The sequence below is a fragment of the Odocoileus virginianus genome, chromosome 7 (genome assembly GCF_023699985.2).
Source record: "Odocoileus virginianus isolate 20LAN1187 ecotype Illinois chromosome 7, Ovbor_1.2, whole genome shotgun sequence".
Lineage (NCBI taxonomy): Eukaryota > Metazoa > Chordata > Mammalia > Artiodactyla > Cervidae > Odocoileus > Odocoileus virginianus.
The window spans coordinates 33654972-33670107 of NC_069680.1; the positions used below are offsets into that span (position 1 = coordinate 33654972).

The following is a 15136-nucleotide window of genomic DNA, read 5'->3' on the forward strand; positions in this document are numbered from 1 at the left end:
TCTCTGCTTTTTAATATGCTGTCTAGATTGGTCATAACTTTTCTTCCAAGGAGTAGGCTTCTTTTAATTTCATGGCTGCAGTCACCATCTGCAGTGATTATTGGAGCCCCCCAAAATAAAATCAGCCACTGTTTCCACTGTTTCCCCATCTATTTGCCATGAAGTGATGGGACAGGATGCCATGATCTTGGTTTTCTGAATGTTGAGCTTTAAGCCAACTTTTTCACTCTCCTCTTTCACTTTCATCAAGAAGCTCTTTAATTCTTCTTCACTTTCAGCCATAAGGGTGGTGTCATCTGCATATCTGAGGTTCTTGATATTTCTCCTGGCAATCTTGATTCCAGCTTGTGCTTCTTCCAGCCTAGCATTTCTCATGATGTACTCTGCATATAAGTTAAATAAGCAGGGGGAAAATATACAGCCTTGATGTACTCCAAGACATGATTAAAAACCAATTAATAGAGACAACAATATAACATCAATGTTTGGTAATCTCAAAATGGAGTTCTTTTTAAATATGATCTAAATTCTGAAAGAACATTTCCCTGGTGGCTCAGATGGTAAAGCATCTGCCTACAATGCAGGAGACCTGGGTTCAATCCCTGGGTTGGGAAGATCCTCTGGAGAAGGAAATGGCAACCCACTACAGCATTCTTGACTCAAAAATCCCATGGATGGAGGAGCCTAGTAGGCTACAGTCCATGGGGTTGCAAAGAGTCGGACACATAAATTCTGAAAACCGTTAAGGAAAAGTTTTGTCTTACTTTCTTAATTGAGGTGATATTTCTAATTTTTGTAAACAATTGTCTAACTTCAATAACATCATGTGAAATGTTGGACTGGATGAACTACAATCTGGAATCAAGATTGCTGGGAGAAAGATCAACAACCTAGATATGCAGATGATATCACTCAGATAGCAGGAAGTGAAGAGGAATAAAGAGCCTATTGATGAGGGCGAAAGAGAAGAATGGAAAAGCTGGCTTGAAACTCAGTATTAAAAAAATGAAGAGTAGCCTCTGGTCCCATCACTTCATGGCAAATGGATGGGGAGAAAATGGAAACAGTGAAAGATTTTCTTTTCTTGGGCTCCAAAATCTTATTAAAAATCAGAGACATTACTTTGCTGGCAAAGGTCCACATAGTTAAAGCTATGGTTTTTCCAGTAGTCATGTACAGATGTGAGAGTTGGACCATAAAGAAGGTTGAGTGCTGAAAAAATTGGTGCTTTCTAATTGTGGTGCTGGAGAAGACTTGAGAGTCCCTTGGACAGCAAGGAGATCAAATTAGTCAATCCTAAAGGAAATCAGCCCTAAATCTTCACTAGAAGGATTGAGATGCTGAAGCTGAAGCTCCAATACTTTGGCCACTTGATAGGAGGAGCCAACTCATTGGAAAAGACCCTGATGCTGGGACAGACTGAGGGCACAAAGAGAAGGGGATAAGAGGATGAGATGGATGGATGGCATCACTGACTCGTGGATGAGATGGTTGGATGGCATCACTGACTCGTGGATGAGATGGTTGGATGGCATCACTGACTCGTGGAGATAAGTTTGAGCAAACTCTGGAAGATGGTTGAGGACAGGGAAGCCTGGTGTGCTACAGTTCATGGGGTCACAAAGAGTTGGACAGGACTTAGTGACTGAATAACAACAACTTCAGTAAGTCCTTTCCATATTGTTTAACCTGTGATTTCTCTCAAAGTTTAGAAGTTCAGTTAATTCCCTAACAATTTAAAGTATCCCAGGGCCTTCCCTGGTGGTGCAGTGGAGAAGAACCTATCTTCTAATGCAGAGGACATGGGTTCAATCCCTGGTCTGTGAAGACCCCACCCGCTGTGGTGCAACTAAGCCCATGCGCCACAACTTCTGAGTCCATGCTCCAGGGCCACAGGCTGCAGCTAGTGAGCCCTGTGCTGCAACTGCTGAAGCCTGCGAGCCAAAGCTGTGCTCTGTAAGAAGCCAAGCTGCCACAATGCAAAGCCGTGCACCACAACTAGAGAAACCTGCATGTACCAACAAAGACCTAGTGAAACCAAAAATAAATAAATAAAAAATTTTTAAAATAATTTCTAAAGTGTCCCAGACAATAGAAAAAAGATGAAGATAATTTCAATCATTTCTAAAGTTAGCACAATGCTAATAGAAGAACATAATAAGACGTAAGAATCTGAAGCCCAATTTTATCTATGGATATAGATGCAAAACTACTAAAAATACTGTTCAACAAGTTGAATCCATCAGCATGTAAAAAAAAGTGTGGCTCCATGAAATTCCTGGTTGTGAAGCAGAACTGTAAGACTGCTCATACACAAAGCAGTGTTTTCATCCAGCATCGTACCAGCAGTTTTAAAAAGAAAAATCCTAGGATTGTCTCAGTTAAAATGGTATTTCGCTATCTCAATACTCATCCCTGCTAAATATTCCTTGTTAACTAGAGAAAGAAGAACATTGTCCCAATATGATTGCTGTTTTGCCACAACCAACCAACCACACACTTGATGGAGAAGTATCCTTTCCCCTCATCCCACCTCTGTCATCTTGATGGAGAAGTACCCATTCCTGCCAGGCAAGGGCAAGGCCACCTCTGTCATCCCAATTAGTCAACACTGTTTGAGAAGGTGCAGGCACCTAAATAAAATGTAAGACAAATTAAAAAAGACTTGCTTCTGAAAAGAGATACTCAAAAGTGTCCTTACTTTATAAAGACATCTGTATCTACATTTAGAATTTGTTGTTTGGCCATCCAAGAGCATTTCCACAGAGGACCTAGAATAGTAGGGCCTGGCTCCAGACCCTGTGCTGCATCCCTGGGAGGTCTAGGCTCACCTGCACCTGCTCTTGGGCCCCCTGTCCAGCATGCACACACTCAGATAAGCTGCCACATGTAGTTATATTTTGGCCTGTGGGAGCCTGGTTTGCCTCACACACATCCTGTCCTCATACCCAACTGTCAGGGCTTGACCTGGAGCCCCAGGGAAGGCTGACCCTGCCTGACCCTCCAGCACAAACAGGAAGGACAAACCAAAAAGAAAAACGCTATGTGGACACATCTGCCTGGCAGGGTGGAATAAGAGGACAGAGGGGTCAAGGTGGCTCTGTCTCCATTCTGGGGACGGGGCCCTGCCATCCCACATCAGCCCCTGGGAGGGGACGATAGAGCACATGCACCTCGCCAGGGCCCTCAGCCCACAGGGCACAAAACAGGCCCGAGACCCCTGCCGACATCAGCGCCCTTCACGGCGCGGGAAGATAACAAGTCGGACACAGTAACATGGCTCTCTTTCTAAATACAGAGCAATCAAGGGACTGCCACACCGCTGATAGACTGGGAGGGACAGTGGCTTAGAACCCAGTGTGTGGAATGCAGCCTCAGTTTTAAGTATGCGCAAAGCACATGTTCTGCAATAGAGCTACATCCCCTATAGAGGTGATTTTTGTTCTTTTCGCTTTCCTTCATATTTTGTATTGTACATAGAGATGGATCACTTATTTAAAAGTATAAAATTAGAACCTATTAATTAAGATCTTCCTATGTCACCAGATAAGAGGACAGAATTAAACCACACAGAAAACCTCTGTAAAATACCCAGAATGTTATAACAAACAACTTGGAGCTCTGTGGTTTCCTGCACAAATAAAGCTAGGACATTTTAAAACATAAAGTCTACTCAGATAGCTCATTGATTTTAACATACACAATAAAAATTCCAATATTTTTGATTTTAGAATTTGACAAAATGCTTCTAAACAGTAATTATCCCCTAATTTTCTATAATGAACATGCACCTTTTTTAATAGTCAGAAATTAACTTTTTCACAATTGGTCAACTCTTTTTTTTTTTTCCCCTCTACTGAATCTGCCAGTTGATTTGACAAAGTGGACTAACATTCGGGTGCTGAATTTTTCTTCTCTGGCCAGGAGTTTGGCTGCTGGTGATTCAGTACCATTGGTACTGCTCAGACAAAACTCCTGCTCAGGGGTTGAGGATTGCACCAGGAGGTCAGGCACTCTGCCATGGAAATGATCAGCACAGAACTGATGTTGCCTTACATAAATCTTACCAGAAACAAACCCATGTAAACAGACCTTACTCCTCCTTGTCCACCCGATGTCAAAGGGAGGACAGGCCCCCACCCCACGTTCTGACCTATGGGCTGATGGAGCTCCCCTGGATGCTGTGTTTACTGATATTGGTGCAGGTGTCAGCAAGCAGTGTTGGCAGAGCCCAGGCATGGCCATGTGGGTTCCTGGATGAAGTTCTAATGAGTTGCTGCTGAAGGGATCAGCCTTTGAAATGATGGCCAATAGCAGCTAATAATAAACTAGTATCTTGGGCTGGAGGACAAGGAAGGTGGCATTGGTCAGCTGCTCACCCTCCTTCTCAAGAATGCTTTATAAGAGCTTTGCCTCTCCATAGGAGCATCCTCAAAAGTCGGCAGATCCTCCAAGGGCACCATGGCCGCCCTGGGCATCACGGTCGCCCTGCTGGTGTGGATGGCCACCCTGCTGCTCATCTCCATCTGGAAGCACATCTACAGCAGCTGGAAACTGCCCCCTGGCCCTTTCCCACTGCCCATCATTGGGAATCTTTTACAACTGGATATTAAGAACATTCCCAAATCCTTCACCAGGGTAAGAGAAATATTGTTGATTTGAGGGGGGAGATTTCAGAAATTAGATGTAATATGTGTGCATTCAACTCACTCTCAGGCAAATTATAATTCAATACTAGCTTGTTGTGAATCAACTGAATTACTAGTGCCACCCAAGAGTGATAATCAAAATGTTAGGCTACTGATGCAGCTTGGGCATGGTGCTCAGTGGGCACGGGTCACGGTTGGCCCCAGAGGTTCTGTTTGAGCAGTGTTAACTGCCTTGTCGTTGGGCGGCTTGGCCAGCCCAATGTGGCCATGGCTGCTGCTGTTTGCCGCTGCTATGCAAGGAGGGACCTGCATTGACACCTGATGCTCACTGGCTGGGTGTCAATCTGCAGTTCTTCTTAGGTGCCAAAGAACAAGAGGAAAAGTGAGGTGTTTGACCCCCCTGCACACACCTCTTACTGCATTTGTTGTGATCAGTGAATGAGCTCGTAAATCTAGAAACTAAATGTGTTGATGAATCTAATAAAAGAGTTAACAAAAGAATGTCCTAGGGCACAGAGCCGCTTTAAAAGGCATGGACGAGCTTCACTCTCTAGGGAGGTTCGGGACCTTGACTGGGGACAGTAGACTGGAGGCGGTGGGGGCAGCCACGTGGAGAGACCTCAGGGAGACCAGGGGAATCAGCCAGGCCTTCTGAGTTAACTGTGTCCGGGAGGGAGGGGAACTAGGTGCACTCAGGTGCGTGGGCCAAGAGTGCTTGCACCGGGACACGCTTCCTGTGGAAGAAGCCACCATGGGGAGGGCCTTCCCCAGGTACCCTGGGCTCTCCCAGTCAACAACAGCGGCCTTGGGATCAAAGCATGGGACCCCTCTTGGAGTCAGCGCTGGCTCACTCTGCGGCCTGTTGTCTCCGCAGCTGGCAGAGAAGTACGGGCCGGTGTTCACCCTGTACCTGGGCTCTCAGCGCTCCGTGGTTCTGCACGGCTACAGGGCCGTGAAGGAGGCACTGCTGGACTACAAGAGCGAGTTTTCTGGCAGGGGAGAGAACCCTGGGTTCCAGGTGCACGAGAACAACGGTTCGTCCTACTGGGGGTCGGGGTGCTGGGAGAGAGGTTGGGGGAGGCCCTGAGATGACAGTAACAACTTGCTAAAGACAGAATGGTGATGCAATCCGCAGACAAGTCAGGTGATGATTGGGTCATTCAGTCCTTGCTCTGCGTGTTTTGATGAAAGCTACTGTGTGAGCTTGCACACACAATCTAAATAATACAATATTGACAAGACCTGGAACATCTCCCCACTGACCAGCAAGACCGACACTTCCGTAGAGAAGCAAGGTAGAGGAAGCTGCCTCTGCTGTCTGGCCCAGCGGTGCCTCCCTCCACAGGCCTTTCTGACCCCCCTGGGTCCGCAGGCTCTCCTGGGAGCTGTTTCCACTCACAGCGGCAACTGCTCCAGGATGTTGGGCTCCATCTACTGAAGTCCCTCACCCATGAATGGCACCCACCTTTCCATTGAGGGGGTCTCTGATGTCCCACCCAGGGCTGTTCTTAGATCAGGAAGAGGGTGCTGAGATGTCCCTGTGATCCTTCTTTCCTCTGTCCCTCTCAGCCCCCAGGCTCCAGACCTAGGAGTTCCCCTATGCAGGGGAGGAAGCCTGGGGATCTAACTGGTCTTTATTGGAGTACTTTCCAGAGTCCTGACTTTAGACTCCACCGTCTGCATCTCCTGGGAAGTTGTGGAGCCAGGGTGGGGGACACCGGCTGGTGGGGGTGCCCCTCCTGCCCTCCCGGCTCTGAAGGCTCCCAGCCCCGCTGCTGTCCTCTGACCTCAGCCTCTTGTCCTTTGCTGCTTGCCCTCCCATGTCTAAGTGAGATTCTAAAGCAGATTAGGGTGAAACAGTGTCCCTTTTACCTACAAAACTTGGAACCCTCAGTTCTTCCTGAGTGAATTTTGGTGATGAGCTTCTGGAAAACTATTATTCATTTTACGAGAAGTTCCAAATTGATGTGCTTACAGTTGTATATGGACTTCTTGCCTTAATTTTCCAGTCTGCATTTCTGAGCCCTTTGATTGTCTCTCTTAGATACTGTGCTTTTGTTTTTCTTCTTAGGAGCTCCTGAAACCAAATTAAGCACCTAAGCTTTGTCATTTATACAGAGGAGGTTTACTGGAGGAGAGCCCCGGCAGGGCAGGAGTTCTGGAGTCAAAGAGCTTTATCACGGTCAGGGGCATCCAGGGAGCCCTGGGGCAAGTCACGTGCCCTTGAAAGTAGTCAGGCGGAGCCGGCTTCCACATCCTGCAGCTGGGACACAGGGGCCTGACTGCCCACTGCCGGTCCCACACTGTGGGACACGCGCTGCATGTCCCACATGGCCTAGGGCTGACCCTGCACATCAGCCAGACATTGGAACCAGCTTTGTGGTCCCCAGGAATAGTGACGTGAATGTTTGGGGTTACATAGTGTGGAGCAGCGGCTGCGTATCAATGTGCTGAGAGGGCCGCCCATCACTTCAGTCAGTCTGTGAAGCTCTGGAAGAGGAGCTTCCTTGCCTCCGTTTCAGCCTGTTTGATCCCAAACGATGGCGCTCCTCTGGGATCTGTCTCTTCATCTGTACGTCTCTGCATCTCACCATCTGTGCCTCTGTATCTCTCTCTCTCTTTGTCTCTTCTCACATTTTTCTGTATCTTCTTTTCTTTCTACACAATTCTCCCCCAAACATTTTTAAACTCCCTTCTTTCCTGCCCCTCCCTCCTCAACCACCTCCTCTCCTCACCACGTGCTCTTCAGAGCGGTCCCCCAGCACCTCTCCTTCCTGCCTTTCCTCTAGCATCTCAGGCCCTCAGGCCTTGGGGCACAGCCTCTGCCCTGTCCCCCAGTCTCCTCAGCACACACTCCCTGATCCCTGCCACCCTTGCTTGTTCACCTTGTGTCCTGGGCCAGCAACATGGAGGGCCAGAGCTGCCCGAGGCCTGGTCTGGCCGAGGGCATAGACGCCCATGAGTGTGGAGTGCCCCTCCCCTAGGTGCCCTCTTGGGCTGCTGTGCTGCATACCCAGCTTCCACTCGGCCCGTTATGCAATGCCCCACAGGAGTCGGTTGGCGCCAGGACACCTGAATACACGACCCTGGCTCAGTCCTACCTGTGTGCTGGACTTGGTGAAGAGTACCTGTGAATGGGCCTCCTCAATGCCCACGCACCCACAGCTCTCCATCCATGGGCTTGTGTGCCTGGCTACCTCCTTGGGTCACACACCTCTCCTCCCAGCCCCGCTGGTGCTTCCTCCGCAGGCCATCCAAGAGTCCTCTCAGGCCTGGCCAGACTTCCTTTGGGAAAGACTGGGACCATGGCCTTCCTCAGACCTGGACACGCAGGAGGGAAACAGCTTGCGGGCTTCCCAGATCTCGAGGTCTGCTGGCCCCGTGACCTTGGATTTTAGTAAGGACTCGCTCTGAAGCCACAAAGTGCAAGTTGAGGTATCTGTAATATGAGGGTCAAAAATGATTGAAAACAGTGTTATGTGCCAGCCTGGATGGAAGGGGAATTTTGCAGAGAGTGGATACATATATGTGTATGACTGAGTTCCTTTGCTGCTCACCTGAAACCATCACAGTGGTGTTAATTGGCTATGCTGCTACTCTCATGTGAAAGTTGCTCAGTTCTGTCCGACTCTTTGCCACCCCATGAACGATACAGTCCATGGAATTCTCCAGGCCAGAATACTGGAGTGGGTAGCCATTCTCTTCTCCAGGGGATCTTCTCAATACAAGAATCGAACCCAGGTTTTCCACAGTGCAGGCGGATTTTTCACCAGCTGAGCCACATACCCTAATACAAAATGTTTTGGTGTTAAAAAAAAAATTACGAAAAGCAAAATGGCCTCAAAGGAATTAGTCAGCAGGCAGGAAAGAGGCGGGAGGCACTTCTTGGAAGTCAGGCATGGTCCCCCTCTCGTGGGGGGACGCAAGACATAGTGAGGGAAGCAAGGAGGCTGTGATTGAGGAGCTTACCTGAGCAACAGAGAAAACCAGGCTCCCCACCAAAGGCCTCCCTGCAAACCGGAGCGTTGGTCCCTATGAGGTCAGTGGGCCCTCAGTGACCCCTGCAGGGCCGAGCCCATCACTCCTGCCCTCCTTCGCCCGAGAAAAATGTCTGTGGTAACGGCTCTCCTGCTCCCTCTCCTTAGGGGTCATTTTCAACAATGGACCAACCTGGCGGGACACCCGGCGCTTCTCGTTGACCACCCTCCGTGACTTAGGGATGGGAAAACAGGGCAATGAGCAGCGGATCCAGACGGAGGCCCGCTTCCTGCTGGAGGAGCTCAGGAAAACCCAGGGTGCGTAGAGCCCGGGGCTCACACCCGCCCCTCCTCCGACAGTTAGCCCGCAGACACCACTTCAGGAGTCGGTTTCCTCTCTGATCCCGGTGGCACGGTGGTCACTGAGGGTGGAGCGGGTGTGTCCTGAATCACTGACGAGTAAGGAAGACCCAAGTGGCTCACACTTCCACCCCCTCCCAAGAATTCTCACGGTTCTAGGGTGTTCCCTCACAAGCACTGGAAATGTCCTTCCTGCTGCACCCACGAGTCAAGTGCCCTCTCAACTCCCCTGTTTTCCAGGCCAGCCCTTTGACCCCACATTTGTCATCGGCTTCGCGCCTTACAATGTCATCTCTGACATCCTCTTCCACAAGCGCTTTGACTATAAAGACAAGACGAGTTTGAGGTTGATGAGTTTGTTCAATGAGAACTTCTACCTGCTCAGTTCCCCCTGGATCCAGGTGAAGCACTTTCCTCTCTCTTGCCTGCTTTGCACCCTTGCTTCAATTTGATGGTTTACAGCAGGAAAAGGATAAGAAGGGTCATTTGTATGTGTGTGGAGAGACAGGCACACAAGACTAGATAGCATGAACACTCCTTCTGGAGACTTCCATGGGTTCTGCGGTTCCACCCAGCTGGTCTTGGGACACCTACAATTTCACTCTTTAAATTGATCCTCACCAGACAGGTGGTACTCTGCCTATGTGCTCACGTTCCCACCACAGAGCTCACACGGCCTTATAGAGTGGTGCCACAAAAGATACTTTCAGCCAAAGCGTTCTAAATAATACAATGTTGACAGCCATAAATTTGAGTTTGGAGAAGGTTATCATCCTGGTACACAAAACGCTATTGCATCCAGAAAAAATGTGTATAGTAAGAAAATTCTCTCCCCTCCTCCCTCTCTTTCTAGCTTTATAATAATTTCCCAGACTACCTACAGTACCTGCCTGGAAGCCATAGAAAGCTAAAGAAAAATGTGTCTGAAGTAAAAGATTATGCTTTAGAAAGAGTGAAGGATCACCAGAAGTCCCTGGAGCCCAGCTGCCCCCGAGGCTTCACTGACACCATGCTGATAGAAATGGCGAAGGTAACTTGCAGTTCACAGCTCCTGGCCCAGGTGGAGCTGAGTGCTCGGCCGTTACGAGATGGGTTTGCAGGGCAGGGGGTGCCTTCTTCAGATTTATATGATGACTTGCACTGTGGTCTCCACGCCGCCCACACTGGGTGAATTCTGATGCTCTCAGTTCTACACAGATGCGCTGGCTTCAGCATGACCACACACACACTGATACTTGGCCAGCCTGCTGGGCCACGCGGTACTCTGCTCTCTGTTGAGCTCACCAACAAGATGGCTTCTCTTGGGGAAGCTGTCTGGGGGGTGTGGATTGGGATGAGCGGGACCTTCACCCTGGCTCCCTCCAGCCCATGCTTTTTAACCACTTCTCGTGTGTCTCATCTGGGGAGAGGCCCTCAGCATTCCTCATCAGACTTAACTCCCAACTTGTGCACGACCTCAGGGGGTACAGCCCCTCCCAACACCACCTCCCCGACCCTCTTGGGTCCCCACCCAGATCGGCCACACCTCTCTCTTCTTGGCACCACAGGTGGCTCTGGAGCGCCACACCTGGCTTCCCTGGATGACTTGCTCCAGTTGTCCGAGAGCCTCCTCCATCTGCTGGGCCCCCTCCCACCCCTCTTCCCACCATAACCTGCTTCCTGGGACCAAAAGGCCCAGCTGTGGGGGCAGTAGGAGGCCGAGGGCAGCCCTGCCGGAGCCCCAGTCAGCCCTGGGCGGCTGGAGGTCATGGCACAGGGCCAGGGGGGGCCTCAGCCCCCAGGAGGGCCCTTGGTGGCATAGAAGGATTGCCAGTCTCATAGCCAGGTGAGGCTACCGCCCTGCCCACCACCCTTTTCTGGGAGCCTTGCTTCCCTCACTGTGTGATCGAGTTGACGGTTCTGTGCAGGATGGGCCCGAGGAGTGGGCAGGGCCCCCCAAGGAGCTGGTGGGGCGGGCAGGTGCTCCTCTGTTCAGGGACACAGGATCTCTTTTTCATCCACCTAAAGGTGTTCCCTCATTGAGTTCCTGTCTCTCACCCACAGGAAAAGCACAGTGCAGACCCTATGTACACCTTGGAGAACATCGCTGTGACTGTGGCTGACCTGCTCTTTGCAGGGACAGAGACCACCAGCACCACCCTGCGATATGGGCTCCTGATTCTCATGAAATACCCAGAGGTTGAAGGTAGGACAAGTAATAGGCCAGGACTCTGGACACTGTGGCTGTCACATGTGGACAGAGACGCTATGTCCCTCAGCCTGGAACATTTAGGCTTCAGCTTACTGTCTGCAAAACAGGGAGTGACACTGGAATCACTGGAGGAATGCTTTGAGGGACGTGTTCTTGTACATGACAGGCACCACACCCACTGACACACCCAGACTGCAAAAGAAAGCCCAGTGAAGAAACGCCATACTGCCAGAATCCACTCCAGGACGTGATCTGTTTATGAGAGGGTTAACATGTGCCCATCACCCTAAGACCCAGCCTTTCAGGAAGAGCTGGGAGGGAGGAGTGGGCAGGGGCAAGACCTGATGGCTTGTCTCACCAGATTGGAAGAGGGAGCAGAGGAGGAACCCCAGGTAAAGCATTGCAAGTCTGCCTGCCGCCCTGGGTCCAGCCCTCCTTCTCAGGGCTCCTCCCCAGCACCTGGACCAGGTGAACTTGGGGTGGGTCAGGCATGGCTTTGGGGGCCGCATGCACAGAGCATCAGGCTTTAGAAACACCCCCACCCCGGCCCATAGGTGAGCAGTACTGTACGTTAGCAGGCTGGTCAGCACTAACCCTAAGGAAACAGGAGGGAGAGGAGCCAACACCAGCTCTCAGGCCTGGAGCCCCCCCTTTCACTGGGCCCAGAGCTGCGGTGGGGGTCCCCACTGCAAGGAGCCCTTCACCACCTCAGCCATGCTTGTTGCTGATGGTAATTATTTGGTTCCCACTGTGTGCCAGGTGTGGGTATTAGCCCTTTAATACACTGTGGTCTTAAAGGCTGATGAAGTTATTTCCTCAGGAACATGGGTATGTGACCCATCCAGGGTCAGACTCGGTCCATCTGACTCCAAGGCCTTCGCCTTTCTACCAGACAGAAAAGTAAGGGGAAGGAGCCCAGGGTCCATAGAGTAATGGCCCTGTGGGTCCATGGAAGTTTTGAAGGAGCTCTGACCACTCTGTACTAGGAGATCCACAGCCTCCAAAATTGTTTTATATTATTAATTATGACAAATTTCCAGTAAAGAGAAAAAGAAAATAAATATGACAGTCATCTATACATCCATTGCCAAATTTAACGTATTACCATTTTGCAGTACTGACTCAGAGCTCTTGAAAAGAAAGCAGATTGCAGAGCCAGCTGAGGACCCACCTCACCTCCCTGGCTTCCCCACCCACCCCAGACTGCAGTCTTCTTGGAGTGCTATGTAGCATCCCATATAGAGCTTCTTTCATTTACCAATTGCTAAGTATTTAGTTAGTATTTACCATTTACTAAGTAATAACATCTGTATTGTTATATGTGCTGAAATTTTTTTACTTGGTTACCATACTGCAGGGAGCTGTGTAGTTCTCTCAACATATTACAAAGGCCCACAGGCAACCTCAAACCTAGCAAGGCCAAGCAACTGCCAAAGGCTGCTGTTGCCTTTGCCAGGAGAGGGACTTCCAGAGTCCTTCCTCCAAGGCCCTTCAAGAGCGCACCATGCTTGTCTTTCCATTCTCCATTCGCCTCCATACTCCAAAGAAGCATGCAATAAGCCAGCCTGGGGTAACAATTAATACAGAGTTCCCTCCTGCTAGAAATCCCCAAGACCCTTTTTTATTCTCTACTCCTGGCGTGAAGACAAACACTGGCCTAGCCATGACCATCTAAGAGAATGGAGTCCATAAATAGACATGCGAATGCTGTAGACTGCATGTAACTTCACTGAGCTTAGCTCTTACTGATACGTGTGGATGAACTGTCCAATAATCTGAAGTTACATAAACATCTTCTGGGTCTATGGATGGATGTTGAGCCAGCCTGGAGTCATGCATTTATTCCATGCATGTCTTGGCAGAGAAACTTCATGAAGAAATTGACAGGGTGATTGGGCCAAGCCGAATCCCTGCCGTCAAGGACAGACTGGACATGCCCTACCTGGATGCCGTGGTGCATGAGATTCAGCGATTCATTGACCTCCTTCCCTCCAATCTGCTCCACAAAGCAACCCAGGACACAGTGTTCAGAGGATACGTCATCCCCAAGGTCAGATGTGAGCCTGCAATGCACACCCAGCAGATCAGCTGCCTTCCAGGGAACAGGATGGGGCCAAGGGCACCCCATCTTGGCAAGTGTTGCTGAACACCAGGGGATGGGCCAGCATCCCTGCCTGCAGAGTGCCCTTTCCCCAGCAGGCCTGGCTTGGGCCTGGTGACCCCAGAAATGAGGCCGTCTGGGAGGTGGTTCCTCAGGTGGTGCCTGGGGTGGTGGTGTGTCCCAGAACCAGAAACAGACAACAGTACCATCCAGCCCTGGATGTGTCACTCAGAGAAGCTACTGGCCCAAGAAGATGAGAGCTCTCCTCACCATTTAGTCATGACTCCACCTGCTCTCTATCTGCCCTTAGGTGAAAAACTCCTCCAACTGGAAATGTACCATTTGTCTAATGTAAAATTCAACTGGGGGCCCCTGGATGAAAGCTTGTGATATGTTCACCAAAATGACCAAGGTGGCCTGTGTTCCCTCCAGGGCACAGTCATAATTCCGACGCTGGACTCTATCTTGTATGATAAGCAAGAGTTTCCTGAACCAGAGAAGTTTAAACCAGAGCACTTTCTGAATGAAAATGGAAAGTTCCAGTACAGTGACCATTTTAAGGCATTTTCTGCAGGTAAGAAGCATTCAGAGGCAGCACCGGGGTGCTGGGGTAACAAGCAAGGCAGATCCGGGATTGTCCCTGATTCCTACTGTCTGTTCCACATGTGACCTGCATCATGCCCCTTACTTACTTACTTCTGACCCAAGTGTGTTCTTCCCTGTGCAGAGAGGTTAAATGACATCTTATCATTGGAAGTCCTGAGATTGAGTTGAGGATGAGTCATTTTTTTCCCTCAGATACTTCATTTAATAGAACTTGGTGAACTCTTTGACAGCTATATTGCCTGCCTCTCCATAATTTTAATCAAGGATCACTGAGCAAAACCTAGTACTCGGTCACCTGGACCCCATCATAGGGCTGTCTCCCCTCCCCAGGGAAGGCCTCCCCTCGGTGTGCTGTGAGGGAAGGTCTGTGACCAACTCTGTAACTGTAACCCTCAATTTGAGAGCACTGGCTTCCACATGGGCCCCCTTCTTCCTCTGGGACATCAGGCTGAGCGCTGGGAGAGTCGATTCTCCCAACCTACCACAGGTTTATGCAGTTGAGTGCTGGTGGTTGAGGCCCTGATCCTCCTACACTGAAATCCACTCTGGGCTCCCATTCAGTGGGTAGATGGGGCCCAGTTCTCCTTCGGCGCCATGACACATGGCCCCCTTCCACCCCCTCTCCCCCTGCTGCCTCGCCTGGGGCAGAGTCTTAGTGTCATTGTTGCCTCCAGGAAAGCGGGTGTGTGTTGGAGAAGGCCTGGCTCGCATGGAACTGTTCCTGTTATTGGCCGCCATCCTGCAGCACTTTAACTTGAAGTCACTGGTTGACCCCAAGGATATCGACCTCAGCCCCATTGCAATTGGGTTTGCCAAGATCCCTCCCCGTTACAAATTCTGTCTCATTCCCCGCTCAAAAGTGTGAGGCACACACGCCCTGAAACCCTGGGCTCCCCTGCATCCTCTCTGTGAGGACAGCCCAGGCTCCAGAGGGAACCAGCTGGGCCAGAGACACTGCTTTCCAGGCCACATTCCTCAGGCAGAATTTGAAAGGAAAGTGCAAAAAGATTGTGTCAAACTAATTAAACTAATGAAAGTAAGCTATGACTTAGCTTGTGTTGGAGTTCCTAGAAATCATGATAAGTAAGAACATATCAGTATAGTTTAAACTTCTGAAAAAATAGAGCTACCCAGTCACCAGAGTCAGTATGTCTTATAGAGGAGTCACAAAGAGGAAAACAAATGCTGTTTTGTTGTTCAGAAAAAATAAAAATAATATAGCTTTGGCCAGCTTCCCTAGGATATGATGTTC

The 15136-nt window shown here is 49.9% G+C and overlaps 1 protein-coding gene across 1 annotated transcript; it reads left to right on the forward strand.

Moving 5' to 3' along the window:
* The first annotated feature begins 4421 nt into the window (after positions 1-4421).
* Positions 4422-14924, forward strand: CYP2E1 (cytochrome P450 family 2 subfamily E member 1). Its single transcript, XM_020880024.2, has 9 exons — positions 4422-4638; positions 5524-5683; positions 8795-8944; positions 9227-9387; positions 9840-10016; positions 11030-11171; positions 13040-13227; positions 13711-13852; positions 14559-14924. The coding sequence occupies exons 1-9, from the start codon at positions 4462-4464 to the stop codon at positions 14747-14749; spliced, it is 1488 nt and encodes a 495-aa protein (XP_020735683.1). The 5' UTR covers positions 4422-4461; the 3' UTR covers positions 14750-14924.
* Positions 14925-15136: the final 212 nt, after the last annotated feature.